The sequence below is a fragment of the Glycine max genome, chromosome 2 (assembly GCF_000004515.6).
Source record: "Glycine max cultivar Williams 82 chromosome 2, Glycine_max_v4.0, whole genome shotgun sequence".
In the NCBI taxonomy this organism is placed as follows: Eukaryota; Viridiplantae; Streptophyta; class Magnoliopsida; order Fabales; family Fabaceae; genus Glycine; species Glycine max.
The window spans coordinates 49,240,739-49,260,994 of NC_016089.4; the positions used below are offsets into that span (position 1 = coordinate 49,240,739).

Below are 20,256 nucleotides of genomic sequence, written 5' to 3' on the forward strand. Positions count from 1 at the left end.
CGGAACAGATGTTGAACATATAGTTACTTTTTCGTATACATGACAAGATAATGCTTCATGACAGAATCATCTTAGTTTTTGTTATTTACTTAAATATAATTAAACTGATGTGTTCTGTATGTATAATATTATGTTATTAAAATATATAAAAAAAGTTATTTTTGAACTTAAACACTTCAAATACCCATAAATGTACAATAATCATATATAAAGAAATTTATGATGTCAAATAATAATTCATCTTCTTTATTTATAATTTATGATGATATTCGTGGTTATTTAAATAGATAATTTAACACTTAACGAAAATTATTAATGATAAAGACTATCTAAAATAACAAATATTTAAAAATTCAATATTTTAAAAAAATAATTTAGGAATAACAAATTTAAAACTCTTGACCAGGAATAAAAATTTAATTAATCCTTAAATAATATTGGCCTTTTGAAATAGTCATGGCCTCAAAGTCAGTTTTCAACGTCAATATGTCATAACACGATAAAGCCAAACATTGAAACATAGACAGATCATTTAATTTATGCAACTTGACCAGGTCCATCATCATAATTCAAATTAATGACCACACATTAGAAAGTTCTGTTTTGTTTTAAAGTATAATTGGTTGGTTAGCGACTTCAATATAAAAATTGTTTTTTACGAAGAAAATACCAATCATATCTCTCTCCCTCTCTGTATAGTATTATATTATTCTTTTATTTTGTTATTATTATCATTATTATTATGATAATTATTTTTATTATTGTTAAAATAATAATGACACTGACGATAATAAAAATATTAATGATGAGAATGACTGTGGTAAAAATAACAATAATTGTGGTGAAGAGAAAGAAAAGTGATGTAACACAAGATAGTAATATCTTATTATCTATTGTTAGATTTGAATTAAATTAAAAGTGATGTGAATAGTAAGTCTAAAGGTCCTTAAAAAAATGGAATAACTGAAAACATGTTGGACTTGGACAAAGTGGTCCAATGCAGTGGGAGCAGTCTCACTGGGCGCCAGAGTTTGACAACCACGTTGTGGACCCCACTCCGCACTACCTAATATATCAGTCAAAACCGCGCCTTAGCTCAAGCCAGCTTGTCCACTTCGCCCCCTAATACAACAATATTTATTTAATTAAAAATATCTTTTATTAAAATAGAAAAAATATATCAACAAATAAGTATTAACGATAAGAATAGTTTTAAAAAATTATAAATTTATTATTATCCATTAAATTAATAACTTTTCCTTCATCTTTATAAATAAAAACAGAAAGTATTAAAAATTAATACTATCCACATGTAGTTGCTAAGAGTTTTCCATGAAAAATAATAAATATTAAATAGTATGTAAATACACAATGATAGACTGCATGAGAAAAAGTTCTTCCGGTGAGTTAAGACCTGATTTCTCTCTCTAAAAGTTTTGAGGTGGTTGGGTTCATCACTTGGTCCTGTTCGTAATCTGCCAAGGTTGCCGGGATGTGGAATCCACGCGCTCTCTCTGCGCCACTCGCCCTGCTTCTTCTTCACTCGCTCCTTGCTCTCATCTCTGCTCAGAGATCTACCTGGAACACTCTCAGCGGTAATGTCTCATGCTTTACTACCATCTTTGCTTCTCTTCCTCTTCACTTACTCTTTAATAACTAACCAAGTGTACGATCTGTTCGTTTCTTTTTTGTGTTATCTTTGATTTCGTTTTTTTACTTTGAGCTGAGTTCGGATTTGGATAAATGGCTTTGCTAAGCTTCGAGCTAGTTTATGGTCTATTGATATTATATGCAGTGCTTAGAAAGAGTTTGACGTTTCTCGAGAGCTTAATCTGAGAATATCGTATGTGAAAGGGAAACATTAGTTATTTGTTGTCAGGGAAAGTTTTGGCCGAATGAACTGTTTGCGGATTCAACTCTTAGAATTTGGGTTTGAGCCTCACTCAACCTCAAAAGCTAACTAGCCTTCCCCACGCCGAGGACTAGACATCTTCGATGTGAAGTTTTCATGACTTAACGGGTGACCCGATAGATTCAACAATAATTGCTAGGATCAGCTCTGATACCGTTTTAGAATTTAGAATTTGGGTTTTGTCATATTCAATCTTAAAAGCTAGCTTAAGAAATGAGGGTTGTCCCCTATTTATACACTCTTTTTTGCCATTTCATTAGCCTATTAGGATCTTCAACATGAACAATTTTTTCCATGTAATCTAAAGGCCAATCGCTGACTGAATACGATTCTTGATATAATCTCAGAGACCATTGCCACTTTCAGTTTTAGAATATGTTCTTGAATGACTTTTGCACTTTTTATTATTGTTTAAGGAGGAACTTTCACTGTGTTAGGTGTTTTGAAACTTACTTGTATACTTGTTTTGCAGGAGGTGCGCCATTGGTTGTAGCACGTGGTGGATTTTCGGGGATGCTTCCTGATTCCAGTGATGCTTCCTATAATTTGGCAGTAATAACGAGTGGACCAGATGTCTATATATGGTGTGATGTGCAATTAACAAAAGATGGACTTGGGATTTGCCAGCCAGATATAAACCTTGCAAATTCTACTTACATTGCAAGCGCTTACCCAAATAAAACCACAAGTTACTTAGTTAATGGTGTACCCACCCGTGGCTATTTTCCTCTGGATTATACCCTGAAGGACCTATCTAGTGTCGTCTGTGAGTTTAGTTTATTTCAAACATGTAGTTTTATTGCTAACAGTTATAAACTTTCGGAATTTGATGGACTGAGTGATTCTTTTCTACGGTCTATATGTGTGTTGTTGATTTAAGGTTTAGCTTCTAATCAGGATCTTTTTTAACCCTTTTCTGTCTCAGCATGCAAATGAGCTTTGAAGTTTTTTTTTTTTTTTTCTTTTTGGATAGGGAACTTGTTTCTTTGTATAGTTGCTGACAGTTTCTTGTTTCTGGACAGTAACTCAGGGAGTATACTCTCGATCCAACCTGTTTGATGGCAACAATTTTGGAATTCTTACTGTTGAGGATTTAGCTAAATTAAGGCAAAAACCAAAAGGAAAATGGTTGAATATTCAGGTAAATAAAATGAATGCATAATCCATTCTCATGATTCAGTCTCCTTGTTTGCTTTAAAACTAACTCTTTGCTTTCTCTTATATTTTAAAGCATGATGCATTCTACGCACAACACAATTTGAGTATGAGAAGCTTTGTGCTTTCAGTTTCTAGAAAAGTAGTTTTCAGTTATATCTCATCGCCTGAGGTTGGTTTTCTAAGAAGTATAGCATCACGCTTCAACCCAAAAACAACAAAATTGGTCTTCAGGTTTATGGGACTGAGTGATGTAGATCCATCAACCAATCGGACTTATGGTTCGCTTTTACAAAATCTTACATTTATCAAGACATTTGCTTCTGGAATTCTTGTTCCAAAGGGATACATATGGCCCGTAGATGCAACTCTTTATCTACAATCACATACATCTTTGGTCTCAGATGCACATAAAGCAGGCCTGGAAGTTTTTGCATCAGATTTTGTGAATGATGTTCCATTTAGCTTCAATTACAGTTATGATCCTCTTGCCGAGTACCTCCAATTTGTAGACAATGGTGACTTCTCTGTTGATGGTGTGCTGAGTGATTTTCCCATAACTCCATTTGAAGCTATAGGTAAGCTGTTTATTTGTTTATTCCGCCATGTTAGAATAGCCTGCCACAATTAGAATGCATTTGATTTTATCAAAATCTTGTTTACGTCGACATAGGGTATGCTTGGATGGAAGAGTTTAGAAGTGAATGGAAGAGTTTAGAAGGGAGACAATACTTGTTTTATGTAAACATTCTAATTATTTGAGAATTTCTTAAAATAATAGAACTGGGGGATATAATCAGATAGTAGTGTAACTTGCCAATCATCACTTATTCGTTTTTGTAAACATTTTATAAATGAAAAATCTGCTGTCATCACTTCCCCTTCAAACTCTTCCAACCAAACATATCCTTATATATATTTTCAGTTTTTCACTATATACAGCATTTGTCCCTCGGAATGGAGTTGATGCAGCTGTAAGGTTCCATTAAATAAAACTATCCTAATGTCTTCCTAGTCTCATGCTCATAGTGTTTGAGTGAATTACCTTAACCGTGCCTCTTGCATTTGCATGCCTTTTCAATTTTAGAGTGGCCATGGATATCTTGTTTAAACTTCATGGGGAAAATCCTCAATTTTAATCCTCAGTGAAATTGTTTTAATCTCCTCAAAGCTACGATTTATCTTGTGAATCAACATGCCAGATGTTGCATAATCCTGGACTTTAGTGATCAATCTGCCCAACACTGATATATTTAGAAGCTAATTTATCCTTACTATCCAATCTTAGTAAGCAGATACTTTCACTTTGCATGAGTATGCCACTAAGATTGTTATGCAACCCTTAATCAATGGAAGGATATGATGGGATTTATGTTGACTTTGACTAAAGGATCTCATGTCCGAATGCTGGTCCAAGTGCATGAATAAAGTTACTAAAAATATTTACTTTTAGCCAATCTCTCACCACCTCCCACTTTCAAGCTTCCACAGTAAACTAAATTCAGCTTAGGGCAGACTCCTTTAGGCAGATCATATGGTCCAGTTATATACTCTTTAATCAACTATAGTAAATGATTTTGTCATGGTGTTCAGTTTCCTTACTGCATGAAAGCACATAGCGATGTTTTCCTTCTAGGCATTGCATGCTTATTAGCTATCCTAACTAGAATTTTCTTTCTCAATTTTAAAATGCTTTTACATCATATAAGCATAAGACATAAGCATGTACTTGATAATAGTCGCTTATGGGTTCTACTGCGTACTTATAAATTGTAATCTCAGAACATGTTTGTATGTTTGTGTTTACGATCCTTTTTTTCTCTATTTAAGTAGATACTATGTTGTCTTCTTATAATGCAGGTTGCTTTGCTCACCTAGGCACCAATGCTACGAAAAAAGGTAACTTTTAGTTTTGATTTTGGAATATGTATTCTCATGTTGTTCTTAGCGATTTCTAGTTGTTTGACTGTATGATTTTTATCATTCGATGGAAGCATAGCTTGCATAATTGTTTGACCTGTTTCTCTCACTTTTTTTTTTTATCATGTTTCAGATAAAACTTTGGTTATCTCAAAATATGGAGCAAGTGGAGATTATCCTGCTTGTACCGACTTAGCATATAATAAGGCCATATCTGATGGTGTGGATGTTCTTGACTGTCCTGTTCAAATGTCTAAGGACGGAACACCATTTTGCTTAAACTCCATTGATCTTATAGAGAGTACAACAGTCGCCCAATCAAGCTTCAGCAAATTTGCCATGACTATCCCTGAGATCAAATCTGGCATTGGCATATTTGCATTCAACTTGACATGGAATGATATAAAAAGCTTGACCCGTAAGTCAGATAGTTCTGTAGTTGTTAGCTATTCAATAAGGTCTATTGTTCTTCTACATTTCTGTATTTGCATGGAGTTAATCCAGACTTGTCAAAGCTTAATTATTATTTGGCTGAATTGCAATTTTGGTTCTTCTAGTTTTTCACATCCATGATTTTGGTCCCCTGAAAGATTATTAACTAATAATTATGATTATTAAAGATATTAAATTAATTATAAATTAAATAAAAACTATTAATCATTAAAAAACTTAAATAAAAGACTATTAATCCTAATGTGGTGTTACTGCTGGTGGTGGAGTAGGTAGAAGAGGTGTTTGCAGAGAAGAGGAAGAACCGTGTTGCAGAAAATTAGGATTAATAATTTTTTATTCAATTTTTTTAATAATTAATGGTTTTTGATTAATTTATAATTAACTTAATAACTCAGTTAATCATAATTATATGTTAATAATCTATCAGGACTAAAATCACCAATTCATAAGACTACGAAGACCAAATGTTACAATTAAGATTGAGTGGACCAAAATCATGGATTTGAGAAACTACGGGGACTAAAATCACAATTTAGCCTATTATTTTTTAAACAAAACAGCATGCTTACGGCACACTGGAAATATATTAACCAAAAAGAAGAGGAACTTAAAAACAAAACATGGGGGGACATGAACCAAACCCACGAAGCAAAAAGCCTAATGGAATCTATAATTTGGTATCCCTACTTTGTCAAAGCTTAGTTGACTGATACTTCAAGTAGCCAAAATTCAGAATGAGATATATGAACATTGAAACAAGTCGTGTTTTGGGAATAATGGGGAAATTAGCTTACAATTTCACTTTATAGGACAATTAATGTCTCACTGATAAATTACCATGGCAAAATTTTCCCTCTCATATCTTTTGGTGCCTTTCACTTGGCTGCCTATGATAAGTGTTACAACAAATATTTGACATATTTTTCTGTTCTCTATTTTCCCTGCAGCCTCAATATTGAACCCTTTTGCAAAATACAGATTGTTCAGGAATCCAAGATCTAAGAATGCTGGGACATTGTTGGCGTTATCAGATTTCTTGTCCTTGACAAAAAATCAGACTTCTCTATCAGGTGTCGCTATCATTGTTGAGGTGTGTGCTTCCATGCCTATTCATTCTTTATAGTATTCATTCTACTGGCTGTTATTTGAACATATAATTTTTTTTGAAGAATTAGGACAAATTTTTGTGAGAATGGCTTAGGGTCACTTAAGTTATTTAATAATTCCTATGATTGATTTCACCTTGGAATAATAGGGGAAATAGAAATAAGAAATATTAAGACTATCATGCATTATTTCTATCAAATTGTTACAAGACCTGTTTCTCACTTGTTTTTGTTGGCCATACTTTACTTCTAAATTTCTGTATAACTTGGCCAAAAATTATGAAATATACTGTTTTAAACTCTTTGGAGTTCTACTTGTGCTTCATGCAGCTGACAACTTTCTCTTTTGAAACCAAAAGCAAAATGACTCACCTGCCAAAACTCATGTGAATTTCACATCAAATATTTCTTCACTGACTCTATTCACCCTGATTTATTTCAACCAAGTAAAGAATTATTTGGCATGTTCCTTGTGTGTAAATGATTTTTTTTTTCCTTTTCTTTCATCTTCTATTTACTAACATGTATATTGTGTTCTTCTTCTTCTTATCAGAATGCAGCCTATCTTGCAGACAAGCAAGGATTAAGTGTGATTGATGCTGTCATCGGTGCTTTGAGCAAAGCAGGTTATGATAAACCAGGATCCCAAAAGGTTTATATTCAATCCACTAATAGTTCTGTACTGCTGAAGTTCAAGGAGAAAACCAGTTATGAGCTTGTGTACAAGATTGACGAGACCATTGGTGATGCCGCTAATGCAGCTGTTGAGGATATAAAGAGCTTTGCTAGTTCTGTGGTTGTCAACAAGGACTCCATAATTCCTAATAATGATCAATTCCTGACGGCCTATACAAATATTGTGCCAAAGCTAAAAAATGCTAGCCTCTCAGTTTTTGTAGAAACATTTAGCAATGAGTTTGTGTCTCAAGCATGGGATTTCTTCTCAGATGCAACTGTTGAGATCAACACATATATTACGGGAGCACAAATTGATGGTATCATCACAGACTTCCCTAAAACTGCTGACAGATACAGAAGTAAGTGCTAGCAAATTCTGCTGTACCATGGGTTGATTGTTTCAATATAAACAGTTTTTACTGAAATAATTTTTCTCCGTTCTACGGCAGGGAACAAATGCTTAGGTTTGGGTGACAACAAACCTACTTACATGGAACCTGTTCAACCAGGTAGTCTTTTTGGACTCATTACCAAAGAATTCTTGCCTCCAGCCGAGGCTCCATTTCCACCCTTGACAGAATCTGAAGTGGCAGAGCCACCTTTGCCTCCTGTTGCTAAAATAGCCCCAGCTTCCAGCCCGAATGCCGGAACCAAATCACCACAGGGAAATTCACAGCCTAAAGTCACTGTCTGCTTCTTCTTGTCCACTCTGGCCGTGTTTATAGCTTCTCTTCTGCTTTGAGTAAAATCATCTCTAAACTTCCTTCTAAGGAAAAACAAAAAAAATATGGAGAAAAGGTTGTTTTTGGTGGTTTCAACCCTCTATTTCCACATCTCTTCTAGGATTGAGTGGCATTGAAGCTTTTGGCTTCAAGACTAGATGAACAATCCACATTTTTTTTGTTCTCTTCTTAAAAGGAGCAAATTCTCTCAACCTTATTTGTTGTAGCTACGCTTGTCCATTCTTAGTTCCTCAATTGCTTCTCGGGTTGGATCTATGAGCACAAAAGCCCGCGTGGTATATATTTATGAATTCTTTTTAGATGTGTATTTTGTATCTTTTGCTGTAAGATATATTTATATTTAATACTTGTTGGGGGTGCATTTGGCATTAGGTTAACAATTTTCCCGAGAATTTTCCAGAGCATATACATGGGTTGATTGTTTCAATATAAACAATTTTTACTCTCCTTCTGATCCTAAATGTAATTAACAAAAATGATTGATTAGCGATACCGAACAGATAACGCATACTAGAGCTAGAAGGGGTGTGTTTGAATACTGTTCGCTTGAAGGCCTATGACCAGTGACATGGATTGGTATTGAAAGTGATAAGTGAGTAAATCATACCCTTCAAAGAAAAAAATCAACATAATTATTGATTGATCCAATTCAACCGGAACCAATTTTGGGGTGGCTCGATTAGAAAGTTTGAAGATATAAAAAAATCTTTAGAAGTATTAAGTTTTTTATTGGTTAGATTATATTTTTTTTTTTCTAATTTATTATTTAAGTTTAATTTGATCTTTTAATTTTATATTTTTTCAATTTAATTTTTAATTTTTAATTTTTAAAATTGATTTATTTTTTGAAAAAAGATGCATTTTATGATCGTTTAAAATTTAATAGTGATTTTGAATCATCATAAAATGTTATTTTTTACAATTTATATCGAAGGATCGAATTGATTCAATTTAAAAAATTAGGAGATCAAATTGAATAAAAAATCAGAGAATTAAATTAAATCTAAAAATTAAATTAAAGGACTAAAAATAATTTAACCTTTTTTTTATTTTTTAAGTTTTACTTAAATGTCATTTTAAAACAAAAAAATCTTAAATAATAATTTACATTAGATCTAATATTACAAATTACTGTATGTTTTATATTAAATAAAATAATATTAAAACCAATATTTTGGCATAGTTATATAAGTATCTTGTTAATAGTGTCTTAAGGCATTCATTAAGGAATTAAAAAAATTATTTATTATGAAAATCATAAGAAAATACAAAATTTGAGAAGCATAATTGTCCGATTTCAATAAAAAAAATCTTTAAATTTCTTAACGAGTACTCTTAGAGCACTGGTTAGCATTTATAATTATATAAATATAAATTAAATATTTTGTTAATGGATATACTTAGAATATGATAAAAAAAATGTATGTCAACAAGTTAAAATTAGAGAATCATTGAGCACATAAATAATTTGACATATAATTAATATAGTTTAATTAGTGTATTGTGTTCGAGTTATGAATATATAATTTCACTGAAGACTCACAGAAAAAGTTTACTTTTAGGCCATAGTAATATGATCCGACTCTAGAAAAATGATCTTTCATAGAGAATAATTTAAAATTAGAGCATATTGAGTAACGTTTGAACCTGGGTTATCAAACTAGTACTTAACTACTACTTGTTAACTTGTAACATGTGTGTGATCATAAGGTAACGATACATGAACCTCACAAATTATATTTGACTTTACTCACAATGAGTGGCACAAATGGGTTGGTCTCCCCGATTTAACAATACTAAACAAAATGGTGATCCTTAGCTAGATTTTTGAATTCGTGATTTCATTAGGCACTACACTATCATAGAATATTTGACATAATCTTTTCGGATTAATTGCTGTTGCTATCAATGAGTAAATTTAAAATTGTGCCAATTTCTATTGAGATTTCTCTAAATTATACTAATAAACTCAGAAACTACGAAGATTGTAGAACAGGAATTGATCTGGGGAGGCAATATTCCCATCTTACACCCACTTAAAGGAGTCTCCTTGAGGGATGCCATTATGCTCTCTCTTTGTTACCATAGCAATAATCATTGTGTTCCTTATTACGAACCCTGCTTCCACAAAGTATTGGGAAAAATAATGGCCAATTGTGGTGGGTTATGTTAAACAAGTGGAATAATTCACTATTGTTTCTCCTTTTCTATGAACTATTGTGGATTTGAGAATGTGGATTACTCCTAGATTGCACTTTCAATTTGAGTTGGGTATGATTTTGGTTTCATAATTCATATACTCAGTAGTTGTCACGTTACATGTTTTCTTTCCGTTTTTCTTGCAGCTCTCCTTAGTGATTGATTCCAAGTAGGGTAATCATGATAATGATAGCTTATACTTGTGCTTATCATTTTATATAGATATTTTAATATAGTCTATTTTTTGCAGACACTTGTGCCAACTGCCAAGGGGTATTCTCAGCTCATGCTGAGATCTGCAAGAATATTTCAGGCATCAAAAGATATAATTAACTGACTATTATTGAAAGAAAAAAAAAACTTTTTTTAATTTAGTAACGGTCAAAGAGATTGTTAATATTTATTTAAAAAAATATTGTTAATATTATTTTATAAATAATGTATGGATTTGAAAAGAACATGATATATTGATTGTTGATAATGTTTAATGAGGTTAATTTTAGTGTATTTAACTTAATACCTTTAAAGAATATTCTTTAAAATATTTTAAAATATATTTTTAATTAAAATTATACTAAAGTATTTTTAATTTACCAAGTCACCATTTTCACCTCTTGTCTGCACATTAAGGTTGTTTCTCTTAAGGAGTTGCAAGCTAAGCAAAGTAAAAGTTTGAGAGTGATAAAATGTGTAACTAAATTTGTTATTAGAATTATTAAAAAAAATGTTGTTAGTAATATATAAAAGGTTAAAAATAACATTCAATGGAGAAAAAAAATATGACTGGAAATATATCATAAAAACAAAAAAAAAATAGTAACACAGTTTTGTAAAAGAGTGAACAAATGTATTAACAAATAATTTTTTTGGTAAAACAAATTAATAGAAGTTATAATAATTTTCATAGAAAAAAAATATGAAAAATTGAGATATGTTTTCACCTATTTAAGGAAAAATTGTATGTCTTAAACAAAGGAAAGAGAAAAATGAATTTTAAAATCTCTCGAGATAGAAAACATTAAACGAGGAAAGTGTATATCTTAATATAAGAAGAAATTATCAATGTAATATTTGCATCTATCAAAAAATGATAGTGTAAACAATATTTTAGTAATAAATTTTATATAATGAAAATTAATAGAACTTTAAAAGAAAATTTTAAAATGAAATAAAATATAATACATATATACTTGAAGTTGTAAAATATATACAGTATTAAAATACAAAAGAAAGATCACATTTTATATCTCTCTTAAGTAGAGCGTAATTTATTCAAAGAAGTGTATCTTAATCCATTAATTTCACCATTAAAATTAGGTAATTTACATATATTTAGTGAGTAACTCATGTTAATTATCAGGTAATATTACTTATCAGAATGTGGAGTTTAATAATAATATTGATAAAGTCCATGGCCTTTTTGAATTAATGAGTTCGATTTTGGAGGCGTCATGCTTTTGTTCTAATGATGTCATTTTTGTCGCAGCAAACAGATTGCTTACCAGTTTGTCACGGCTGGTGCCACTGCCAAATAAAGAAGAACAAAGAAACATGTTTCAAATTTAACTAATAAATGCAATCTGAAGGTTCCAATTAAGGAGATGCAAAGCAAAGAAACAGAATAACAGATAACACTAATTCTTTTCAGACTACATGTATTTTATGCGGAAGAACTTTTTTAACTATCACAACAATTATTTAGCAAGTTTAATTGTTTCAATAAAGCGTCAACATATCATTGAATGATTATATATATAAACAGTTTCATATTAAGAAATGATTAAATACAAACTGAGGTTAAAAAATTTACCCAAGGAAAATTAAGAGAGAGAAAAAAGTTGTAGGTTAATTGATTCAGTGGGAACATATACCTCCCAAACTCTATTGACTATACAAATATATATATATAGTTAACATTGGAATAAACCCTCATTTGCGTGTAGAATGTGGGACTTAGTCTTTCATCATGAACCATACACGCACGCCGCGAACAAGTGACCACTTTATTCAACATTGTTTCCCTCTTTTTCTTTATTTTGTTGTACTTACCTTCGATGAAAGAATGGAAGCATCATTGAAGGTGACTGGGATTTTCCTACTCATTCATGGCATTGATCTCCAGTTGTGGTTTTCATCCAATTTCGTAGTTTCCATATTTTTCAGAAAAACCATTTTTCAACGTCTTGATTAATTCCTCCCTCTTGAGGTGCTGAGCGATTCATGATGAAAGATGTGACTCAAACATACATTAGTATTTGTTATCATGCTTATGCCACAATAATAGTGTCTCTGCCAATATCACCACATAAACATCCCTCTAACAACTGATAAATATCATGGATTAAAAACATAATTTGATGTTTTTCAAACAGAAAAGGAAAATATAATCCATAAATATGTGTTTTCTAAATAAGTACCAGCATTAACAAATTTATATCAATATTTAGACTTCCTCTTTGTGTTTTGCTAATGCCCAGAATTTTTTCATTCATAAAAAAATTTGGACGAGACTTTACTATTATTTTAATTTTTTTAAGTAATTTTAAGACCAATTTTTATTTATGTTTCAAATTATATATTGTCTATTCATATTTTTTAGTTTAAATTTGAGCTTTGATCCTTGTACACAAGACACTTGTTTTCAACTAAAAATAAGCTTTTAAATGTCCTTTATTTTTTAATCCATGATAAAAAAATATTTTTTAATCAGCAATTGTGATATAAATTTTAGTTTCATTCACTCTCATATTGTTGCTATTTAGCCTAAAACCATTGAGCGTATGTATATGTTTTTTTTCCTCCGTACGAATTATCTTGATCTCTCCGTTATCTTTTCTAAAAGGCCTGAGCTTGATGGTTGTAATTTTCTCACCTCGTAACCCTGTTTATATTTGATTACGGACTCAAAAAAAATTATGAGGGAAAAAGAGTTAAAGAGAGAATGAGAAGAAAAGAAAGAGGAGAAAATGAAATGTCTAAATAAACTAGGAGTTTAATATATTCTAAAACTTATTAATTTAAATAGATATTCTAATGTACACAAAAACATTTGCCATATTATCTTCTATCATTCTATTACTATTATTTTTGAAAAATTATTAATTAAAAAAATTATTTAAATAATTTTTTTATTTCAATAATTATATATACTAATTAAAATTTTATATAATCTTGTGTCTCCTTAAAAATGGAAAATGGGTCTCTAATCGCCTACACCAAACACGCTTAGGACCACCATTCCTTGACCCATATCTCACTTTACTTCGTCTTGCATCTTTAGTCATAAATCAACCTTTTATTTTCGCATGGGGATTGATTTGAGAACTTTTTAATATAAGGATCAACTTGAAAATAAATATCACCAATAGCAACAAAAGTTTCATTTTAACCACACAAGTAACTTTTTGCATCATTTTTTGTGCTACATATAGAACAAGGTTACATTAGGAATTTAAATTATAATTTAAACTATTTCCTATTAGTTACGATTTTTTTTTATTTCTTTAAATATGATTTAACAGTTTTTTTTAAAAATATTTTTATATGATAAAGTCACACCCCGCATAAAAAATATCTTATTCTCAAATCACATTCACATATAACCGAATCATTTCAAATATCTCCAAATATTGTTTAGTATAAATGATATGAAATATTATTAAATTAAATTTATGCTTCAAAGTTCAACATATTTATTTATAATTAATAGCAATTTAATTATTAAATCAACTAAAGATATTTCCATTTTGAATGAAGATTTTTCAGCTTGAGTATTAAATTTAACTCATAATTTCTTTTTGTTATTATTAAGTGTTTATGCACAGCTCAACTAATTTACCTATTTGTTTCGGCCAAACGTAAGCTTATCTATAGTGGAAACAAGACATTCGTGAGAATACTTTTAATTCTTGACACCGAGTATAGGACAAAGAATAAAACTAAAAAAAAAAATGCTAAACTTTTGAACCATTTAAATGTAATCAAAAAATAAGTAAAAAGAGTGAATAGAGAAACAAAAGAGGCCATAACTATTCCCCGAAATTGTAAAGCAGAACAAAATGATGAGGTGCGAAGGTTGTTAAAAACAAGTCAAGACTTTAATTAACCGATTGTGAAACGTGGGTGATGTCAGTTGTCAAGTGATGATGCAGAGGCACAAGTCCAGCTAGGATCCAAGATATATTTTTTTTTCTTCTGCCTTTATATAATATTTATTAGCCTTAAATTTGATTTGAAGATAAAACCACACAATTCAACATGACAGGTGGTAGTCACGTAACAAGTAAGATATATCATATAACATATATGAATTCAAAAAATTCCCAAGTCCTATGCCTATTCCCATGAGACACACCACACGTCATGAGTGCGTTATGCTGACGTTCATAGGAATAAGGAAAAAAAAAGAACCTTGAGCTCAAGCAAACTCTTATTCTATAATTCTATGCTATGTTATGTATGTTATGAGGGTCTTCATTGGCAGCCAACACCTCAACGTTTTGAGTTTGACTTTCCAAGAGTGAACCTCTCTCTACCTCTCTTTCTCACGCCACACCCCCCCCCCCCCACTTTTCCTATATATACCTTCAACAATCTATGTCTTGCTCCTCACATTTCCATCATTCTATAAACTGTTTTTTTTCCTTTCTCTTTTGCACTTCTTTCATAAAATGCCGGACCAAGATATTTGCAGTTACATTAATGAACCTCGTCTTGTAGCCAGAAAGTTCTTGGCCAGACCTCAGCATGAGGGTGTTGGGGCTGTTGTTAGAAGAAGCATAGGGAGGTAAGACTTAAGAGAGATTAATTATTACACAGTTAATCTTAGCCTTAGCCATTATGCATAGTTATGATTATATTTAACTGAAGTTAATTTTGATCCTAAGGTTGAAAGGTGTAGATTAACTTTATGTATATACTATATAGCATTGCAAGTTTTTTTTTTTTTTTTTTAAATTGAGCTTTCTGAATTGACTGGTTGGTTATGTGGGCATGTTCAGATTTGAGCTCAAGTACTTTGATCCTTTCATTGTCTTGGATGAATTCTCAGGTGGGCATCTCTGTAATTTTCTCTGTTTTCTAACTTGAATTATGAAAAATCTATCGGGATCAATCTTGTATTGTATTCTAAGAATGTGAAATTCTGAAATATTGCAGTCACCGCTCCTGCTGGGTTTCCTGATCATCCACATAGAGGTTTGCCAATTGGATTTTCTGTGTCATTTATGTTATGTTCTTCAATGATCTGATTTGCTTAGTTTCTAACTTGTTCCTTCATTGTGGGTGTTTTTTTTTTTACTTTTCTTTTAACAGGATTTGAGACAGTCACATACATGTTGCAGGTAGAGCAAATATTTATTGGTTAAGTTCATTGGCTTTTCCTCCTTTGATAATTGATTAATATAAAACTGTTTTCCAACATCTGAGAAACCACGTTTTAAGTTATTTTTATTTTTTGTTGCAATCCGTGTTAATTATAAAGTCAAAGGCGTATAATATAATGGCCATTATGCAAATCAACATGCTTGAAAAACGAAAATTTTAAAGTAAACTAAATACTATTTCTCTTTATGATTTCTTTATTCTATATTTGCTCATAGTTTTAGTTGAGCCAATGCAAGTATCAGCTCAATATGGTGTTAATCTGTGTGCTGGTGGTGTGGCAACATGTAAGTCACAAATTAATGATTCGTTACCAATTAAGATTAGGGCCTCGAAAACCAAACCATTAAAGATTGTGTCATGATTGCAAATAGTAGTTGGTTATAAGCACAAATACAAGAGTGACCCCACATGTTGATATCTTGTTTGTTTTTCAAGAATGCCAACTACCATCTTGAGTGTAATGTAATGTATCTAAAGTTGGGTACATATTGGTCACATATGGTTGTGCTGATGTTCTAACCTCACCTGAATGCAATTTTTTGAGCAATTCAGGGAGCTATAACGCATGAAGATTTTGAAGGACATAAGGGAACAATTGAAGCTGGTGACTTGCAATGGATGACTGCAGGGAGAGGGATAGTTCACTCAGAAATGCCTGCAGCTCAAGGAACCCAAAAGGGTCTCCAGCTGTGGATCAACCTTGCTTCAAAACATAAAATGTAAGTGCACAATTCTTCTATTCCAATATTAGAGACACTTTTGATTAGACAACTTAATTAAATACTTATTGTCATTATAAATGTCTATAAATAGTAAACAACTTAATTAAGTACTCATTGAACTTGCAAAAAATCACAAGTCATTTTTATAAGTGTATTTGGATAAGCATCAAATATACATATTTATCAACAAACATACATGAAATCAAATGAATGAAAAAAATACAAAAATTCCTATTTGTTGCTTCAGGTTGACGCGCGTCTCATGGAATGGACACAGTACTAAACATGTACTAAATAAATTTTCTAGAGTTTAGATATCTTATAATTCATTTATACTTTATTTTAATGTAAAAACCTCCAAATAAGAGTAACCAACAAAGTTCTTTTTTTATGAAATACTCAAATCACAATCTTAGCCTTATTAGAAGACGTACTTTTTGCGTCACTGAAGATCATCATCATCATGGGTTTGGAGGATCATATCAATGAGACAAAAAGGAACTCCACTCTTCACAAAGAAACAGTCAAATCTTTAAAAACTTTCTGAATTAAGATATGCCTTCCTCACTTTCACATGACTTTTTTCTCATGATTCGTCATCACGTACCATTTCCTAGAAGTGCTCTTGAATAGGGCATCAAAAGATGCAAGTGTGCAAAAGGGCCTGAAATGGCCAGCATAAAAAATGTGCCTCTCACCCCAATATCCTATAGTGATGATGGAAAGTTCAATAATAAGAGCAACAATAGCATGTTGCCAATGCTAGTTTCAAAATTTTCTGGTTATGGATGCCCCACTATAAAGGAATTCAACTTTTCCATTAGTGTCTTCTTGGAAGTACTATTTGCTATCCTTTAAGAAGCAATTATTATCTACCTTGAACTTCACGTTAAATTGGTAAAGTAGTTTCTTAATTTAGACGCTAAAACCATATGTCCGTGTACTATTATCTTGTAGGATTGAGCCAAGGTACCAGGAAATGTTGAGCAAGGACATAGCTGAAACTATGATAGATGGTATCAAAGTTAGAGTTATAGCAGGGGAAGCTCTTGGAATAAAGTCACCAATCTACACAAGGACACCAACCATGTACTTGGATTTTACTCTTAAACCTGGTGCTCACTTGCAACAAATTATACCAAAATCTTGGAATGCTTTTGTGTACATATTGGAAGGAGAGGGTGTTTTTGGAAACCAAAAATCCCAACCTGTGACCTCTCACCATATACTTCTTCTTGGTTCTGGGGATGGCCTGGAGGCATGGAACAAATCTTCTAAGGTCCTTAGGTTCATTTTGGTTGGAGGTGAACCATTGGGTGAATCTGTGGTGCAATTTGGACCTTTTGTGATGAATACTCAAGAAGAGATTGACCAAACAATTGATGATTTTGAGAACTATACCAACGGATTTGAGAAAGCTAGACATTGGAGGTCTGAAAGTGCAATTAGTCTTGATTATTGATTTTATTTAGTGTCACAATTGTTGGTTGATTTGGGAAAGATGAGAGGAAAAGTAATTTCTGATGTAAATTGGAATGTATGAATTAGGCGATGAGTATCTATCCTTTTTACCGTTATATTATGTAATATTTTTTGCATATACATATAATCTAAAATTGGAATGTATGAATATTATATCAATATGAGGAAAAATCATTTTAAATTTTATACATATAATCTAAAATAAAGAAACAAAAAAAAAACTCTAATTAAGTCTTAAATCTTCTTTAGTTCAAAACATACCGACCAAAATATCATATTTTTTCTCAAAATAAAAAAAATCCAATTTTCCTCTTTTTCAAACCTTAATCTCAGTTGCTTCAAAATTGTTCAAATTTTAAGAAACTTTCACTAAATTTCTGACTTTTAAACATTCAAAAAGATTTTAAATTCCAAATCCATCATAAATTATCTAGTATTTAAATAGAAAAAAAAAAGATTTTGAGAATGCTAGATCTACAAAAATTGACAAGATGACTATATTTGTTCAATCTATAAAATAAAGAGATTTGATTTGCTAAAACATTTAGGAAAAAATTTACTCGTACTTTTAATGAAATTAAGTTAATCCTAAATATTTCTTACATGAGATTTCATTATTTTCACATATTACCATTATTAATTACTTCAATTGATTTCTTTAAACATGTATTTGTACATCATTATCACTCTTATCCCTTTATTAATTTATAAATTATAAAAATAAAGTTAGGTATAATAAAAATGAATAGATTAGTCCGTGCAAATTAAAATTAGTTAAGAAATATTGACGAGACTAAATGAACCCTTAAACAGTGCAATATTTTGCATAAATACAAACAGAGTTGGCCTTAAGATTTGGTTGGAAGAATTTATTTACAATTTTTTGTGTTTATCTCGTGGCATAAGTACATGATCAAGAATGTGGCAATTTTCGCATGATAAGGAGGCGGGTGTTTTTTTCATGCAATTCTAGAATTGCTTCGTGCACTTTCAATATGGGAAGTGCAAGAAGTAATTTGGAGAGTGCAGGAAGCAATTACCCAAGGAAGCAGTATGGTTTAACATTCGAGAGGCTGCTGCTAGGCGCAACAATTGCTGGAAGAGACCTAAACGATTTTTTTTTCAAAAAAATATGTTTTACGAATTAATTTAAAATTAATATTCCACATAGGAATCAAATTTGTTACTTTCAAATTATTAGTTCAACACTCTAATTAACTAAACTAATAAGTCAATTATATTATAAAATAATTAATGTCGCTATATGTAACACTAAATTTTTTAATGTATATTTGATGCGCATGTAAATTTAGATAATAAATTTTGTGACAATTAATTTTTTTACATATATAAATTTTAGATAAAAATCATAGATTTCATAAAAATTCATATATATAAACATATTAATTATCATATAAAAATTAATTATCACAAAATTTATTATCTAAATTTACATGTGTATTAAATATATATTAAAAAATTTAATGTTATATATGACAACATTAATTATTTTATAACATGATTAGAGCGTCGTACTAATAATGCGTCGATTCTTGCTTGAGCCATTAATTTTAAATTAATTTGTAAAATATATTTTTGAAAAAATTAAAAAAAAAACTCATTTGGACCACTTATAGATTGTCAAGTCCGTATCCGTAAGCCTCATAACCCCAGTCCATATCAGTTTTACAGAAGGATAAAATGGGAATTATGCAAATTATACTGGGTGTACCAGCAATTTGCATGGTGCGCATAGCAACAGCCCATTCCAGACTATAGTGATGGATCTTAATTTGTCTTATTAGGCCCAATGCCTATCTATCGCAGGATGAGTTATTTTGTTGCAAAGGAAGGTGCGGGAAGACTGCCTCCTAATTGGTTTCTGAAGACAAGGATTCTGATTTTTATGTTGAAAGCTTCCCTTTATATATTTTTTTAAAAAAAATCAGCTAACAATAATTAGTTTAAAGATTTTATTAGAGAGTAGTATGTTAGTAATATCCTTTTATTAAATAAATACACTCACGTTATTCCCTTGGAATTGAATTCCCTACCATTTCCTCTCCAAAAAAAAAAAAGAAATCCTTACCATTTTAAATTATGAATTAATCTTTATCTTGCTGGAGAAAAATTAAAATGGAGAGTAATCATTCTAGGAACTTGTGATGTGAATTAAAATGCTTATGTTCTTTCACGAATGTTAGTTTATTGGATTTTGACAAATTTCAGTTATTCTTGAGCTACTTATTCTTTCTTTACAACCTAAGATTTGAATCGGAATGGTAGTTTATTAGTTCTTGACACGTAGTTGAGACAATTGTTGGCAACATTAGAAGAATCAATGCCTTGTGTCGCGTATTAGAAAGGGTTCGCTTGTAACTGAAATGACTCTAAACACTTATAAAATTATTTTATACTTTAAATTCTAAAAAGAACGTGTGAGGAAATATGTTATTAACCATCTTCCAATAAATTTTGTAAAAGCCGAACATTTTTTAAAG

General features: G+C 31.0%; 2 protein-coding genes across 2 annotated transcripts; both read left to right on the top strand.

Moving 5' to 3' along the window:
* Positions 1–1,303: 1,303 nt before the first annotated feature.
* Positions 1,304–8,400, top strand: LOC100811399 (glycerophosphodiester phosphodiesterase GDPDL1). The gene is made up of 9 exons (XM_003519560.5): positions 1,304–1,595; positions 2,385–2,678; positions 2,935–3,053; positions 3,144–3,645; positions 4,928–4,966; positions 5,121–5,405; positions 6,388–6,530; positions 7,100–7,583; positions 7,674–8,400. The coding sequence occupies exons 1-9, from the start codon at positions 1,493–1,495 to the stop codon at positions 7,964–7,966; spliced, it is 2,262 nt and encodes a 753-aa protein (XP_003519608.1). The 5' UTR covers positions 1,304–1,492; the 3' UTR covers positions 7,967–8,400.
* Positions 8,401–14,800: 6,400 nt separating this feature from the next.
* LOC100811930 (pirin-like protein) lies at positions 14,801–17,942 on the top strand. Its single transcript, NM_001255572.2, has 6 exons — positions 14,801–14,952; positions 15,167–15,216; positions 15,324–15,362; positions 15,480–15,508; positions 16,104–16,270; positions 17,231–17,942. The coding sequence occupies exons 1-6, from the start codon at positions 14,837–14,839 to the stop codon at positions 17,733–17,735; spliced, it is 906 nt and encodes a 301-aa protein (NP_001242501.2). The 5' UTR covers positions 14,801–14,836; the 3' UTR covers positions 17,736–17,942.
* The last annotated feature ends 2,314 nt before the right edge of the window (positions 17,943–20,256 follow it).